Source organism: Chelonoidis abingdonii, chromosome 4 (genome assembly GCF_003597395.2).
Source record: "Chelonoidis abingdonii isolate Lonesome George chromosome 4, CheloAbing_2.0, whole genome shotgun sequence".
Taxonomy (NCBI): domain Eukaryota; kingdom Metazoa; phylum Chordata; order Testudines; family Testudinidae; genus Chelonoidis; species Chelonoidis abingdonii.
The window spans coordinates 27,958,177-27,962,205 of record NC_133772.1 but is presented as its reverse complement, the minus strand read 5'-3'; the positions used below and the strand labels follow the sequence as shown (position 1 = coordinate 27,962,205).

At 46.1% G+C, this 4,029-nt stretch overlaps 1 protein-coding gene across 1 annotated transcript in view; it reads right to left on the bottom strand.

Annotated features, from left to right (window-relative positions):
- The window catches only part of IPO9 (importin 9), a 209,123-nt gene that overhangs the window by 15,999 nt on the left and 189,095 nt on the right, over positions 1 to 4,029 (bottom strand). Inside the window, exon 25 of the mRNA XM_075064718.1 lies at positions 2,785 to 2,904. Within this exon, the coding sequence (XP_074920819.1) occupies positions 2,785 to 2,904 (120 nt within the window). The remainder of the gene's footprint in view (positions 1 to 2,784; positions 2,905 to 4,029) is intronic.

The following is a 4,029-nucleotide window of genomic DNA, read 5'->3' as shown; positions in this document are numbered from 1 at the left end:
TAATTTCATTTGGTGGCCCCTCGTTCTTATATTATGGGAACAAGTAAATAACTTCTCCTTATTCACTTTCTCCACACCACTCATGGTTTTATATACCTCTATCATATCCCCCCTTAATCTCCTCTTTTCCAAGCTGAAAAGTCCTAGCGTCTTTAATCTCTCCTCATATGGGACCTGTTCCAAACCCCTAATCATTTTAGTTGCCCTTCTCTGAACTTTTTCATAGTTTAGAGAGTTAGGGAGGGAAACCTCTACCCCGATGGGGGAGGATAACTGAATCTGCACATAAAAACTCTTTGCAAAGTCTCTAGTAGGTGCATGTGCAGGAATTTAAATCTGACCACTTTTGGAGGGGCATGTTAGACACACAAAAATGAAAGGCTCACGTGAGCCCAACCCCAAGATTTCTCAGGGCGCCCAGCAGTGAGGAGGCAGCAGCTCCCCACTGGCAGCAGCACTCTCCATGTCCCTGCAACCAGGGAGGGAGGGAGCCACAGCGTGGCTGTCTGAGCTCCTCCTCTTTCCAGCTCTAGAGCTACCACTTCTCCTTCCCTGCTGCTGGAGTCCCACTGCTGCTGCTTGCTTTGCAGACTGCCCATGGAGGTGAGTTGGGGAGTGGCGGCAGAGGCAATGTGTAGGACTCCAGCAGCAAGGAAGGAGAAGCAGCAGCTGTAGGTGTGGGGAGAAGAGCAGCTCAGCTGGCAGCCAGCCATCCTGTTGCTTCCTTCTTCCCCAAGTTGCAGGGACATACAGATTATGAGGGGGGCATGCCCCTGCTTGTCCCCACCTTGTGCACACCTCTGGTCCCTAGGCATTCCCAGTCAGGTTGGCCCCTAGCATTAATGTCTTTAAATCTGAGGTGCAATCCTCTGAATTAACGAAATGTGAGAATGCCTCTTTTCCTGTTTCTTTCTAGGGTGGTCCTGTTCAGGGGTCCTCCTTCCTGTTCTTACTTCTACTTTCCTTGATATGAGGAGCAGCAGACAGAAGCAGAAACACAGGTCTGGAGTGATACCCATTAGGAGCATTCAGCACCCATTTGGTACTTTGGTCTAATGTGCTGGCAGCCAGGGAAAGGGGTCAGCACCAGTGTCTTAATGCCGTTGTAAGGTGGGTCCAGGCACTGAGAACAAGGGTTCTTTGGAAACCAACACTGGGGAAGCACCGAGTCACCTGTTTTGCCACCAATGGGAATGCACACTTTTCCATGGTAATGGGCTGTGTCAACTAGCTCCCACTCTGAGACCGATTAGAGCTGAACATGGTTTTGGGAACCAGTGTCTGGTCCAAAGTTTTCCCCTACTCCAAGGAACCAGGGTTAGGGACATGAAATAGGCCACAGAATAACAGACTTTAATGCCAGAAGGGACCTCTTAGGATAATCTAATCTGAACTCCTAAATAACAGAGGCCAGAGAAATTCATCTGGTCATTTCTGCATCCAGTGAATACTTTCTGGCTGAGCGAGACCTCAATAATTTTGGGTGACTCATGGGCAAATTTTGCCACCTCACTGCTCACCCCCTTTTCTAGATCTTTATTAAAAACGAGTCTTAGCACAGAACCTTGAGGCATGCTGCTGTTCACCTTGTGCCATGATGAAAACGGACCACGTGTTACATCAAAACCAATATTTTGTGCCTTGCCCTATAACTATTTTCTTTAGCAACCTTTTAAGACGGACCTTGTTAATGTGCTTTTTGAATGTTTAGATTATGTCAAAATTGTTCCTTCTTTATCCACTTGTAGACGTGCAGACTCACCCCCTGCAGCGCCTCCTGCTGGTGACTCATGGGAATTAGCTCGTTCCAGCTCTGGAGCGCCCTCTGCAGGCTGGTGATCCACCTGTCCTCTGGCCCCCATGTCCCTCCCTGGACCTGGTGCTCTTTTACATGGGGTGCTGCCCCCTGGCAGTAACCCCTTTTTCTCAGGGTCTCCCCTCCTGGGAAACCCCCACCCTCTATCCCCACCTCACCTCAGTATATGGCTACTGCCAGTCATTGTCTAGCCTGTGCCCTGGGGCAGACTGCAGTATCAGTATCATTGGCAAGGTTGGGTGTGGACCTGCTGCCCTGGCCTACCCCTGGGCTGCCCTCTGCAACCCCCAGTACCTGTTGACCTTGTGCTAGGCCACAGCCTGGGGCTTTCCAAGCTGGAGCTCCCCAGCTCCCCTACCTTTCCCCAGCCCTGCTTCACTCAGGTACCCTGTCTCTAGCTCCCTGCAGCCAGGCCTCTCTCTCTCTACAGGCAGAGGGAGACTCTTGTCTGCCCCTGACTTCTCTGCCTTTATAAGGCCAGCTGAATCTGTTTGGGGCGTGGCCCAGTTGCAGCCACTTTCCCCAATCAGCCCAGCCTAAAAGCTGCTTTCTCCAGGCACAGCCCCCTCCCAGGGCTGTTTTTAACCCTTCAGGGCAGGAGCGGGGGTCCACCTCGCTACACCACTTTGACACATTCAAAGAATTCTAACAGATTAATGCAGCAAAAGTTTCTTTTGGAGAAACTGTGTGGGTTAGACCCTACCATTCTGTAATCTTCCAGATCAGTTATTCTATTTTCAACTATCATTTTGACCAATTTACCAGGAACATGTGTGAAGTGGACTGGTCTGTAATTTCATGAATCCCCCTAGAGCTCTTTTTCACTATAGGTACAACATTTGCTACCTTCCAGTTCTCTAGTATAGTAGAGTAGCTATTTTTAATGAGATTGCATATTTTTGCTAGCAGTTCAGCTACGCCATTCATTCTTCACCATCTGAAAGGAGAAAGCCACCCCAGTATCGTACCTTGACTCCAGTCTGCAGCTGTCTGGCGAGATGCATTTGCTTCCATTGCGTTAGAAAGTTCATTTATTATTAATTTTAAGATTTTTACTAACAACGGAATGTTTGTCCAGCGTTCGGGATCTGCAAAACCAGAGGAAGGAATACATAGATAACTTTGCCGTTTAACAAACTAAATAAGAATCTTCAAAGCCACTAAAACAATCCTATTTCAATACATGCTGGAAATGTTCACTGAACAGAACTATGCTTTTACATGAAAATGTTCTTCTCAGAGAGCTGCATTCAATTACCACCACTGAGCAGATATTCTGGCATCATTGGACATATATATAAACAAGGCAAGTGTCAAATCCTCTGAAAGAAGCAAACACTGAAGTATAATAGTACATTATGTTAGTTAAGCAAGGACAATCTGAAACTTCAGCTGGTCAATTAGCAACTACACTGGGACTTCAAGGGTCCAAGACAAAACTAAAGATGACTATCGTTCATTAAATGACTGACAGGCCAAAGACTGAAGAACTAGGTTAAAGTTATTAGCCTTTCCAACTTTATTTTTTTCTTTCCCTATGGGCATTACTGGTGGCAAACACAGTTTTCATGTTGCTCATATGTCCACTCTTTTTATATAATCTCAGGTTATGAATTCAAAAAACATATCAAACAGTCCTTGAAACAGGTTTCTTAAAGGCCACAAGAACTGTGTTCAAAATTTATTTTAAAGTATAAATATATCCTCATTGGGAACTATGGCCTAGAAGCCAGGTTATGGAATACAGAGCCATCCAGATCTAGATTACTAGTTCAAATCCAGTCCAGGTCAGATCACCAATGTAATGAATTATTTGTATTGCACTAATGCTTAGGAGCCCCAATCATGTATCAGGGCACCTGTGCAATAGGGACTCTATAGACACAACAAAAGTAGTAACCACAGTAACTCCTCGCTTAACATTGTACTTGTGTTCCTAAAAAATGCTACTTTAAGCAAAACGATGTTAAGCGAATCCAATTTCCCCATAAGAATTAATGTAAATGGGGGTGGGGGTTTAGGTTCCAGGGACCCTTTTTTTGTCAGACAAAAGACTATATATATTGTGACAGACCCAGGCCAGTGGGGTATAGGAGTCTGGTAGAGGGTAAATATACTGGTCACTGGATGAGTAGTTTTCTGTTCCCTGAGTGACCAGAGCAGGGGCTGCACTAGAGTAATCAGGAACCTGCTAGAACCAATTAAGGCAGACA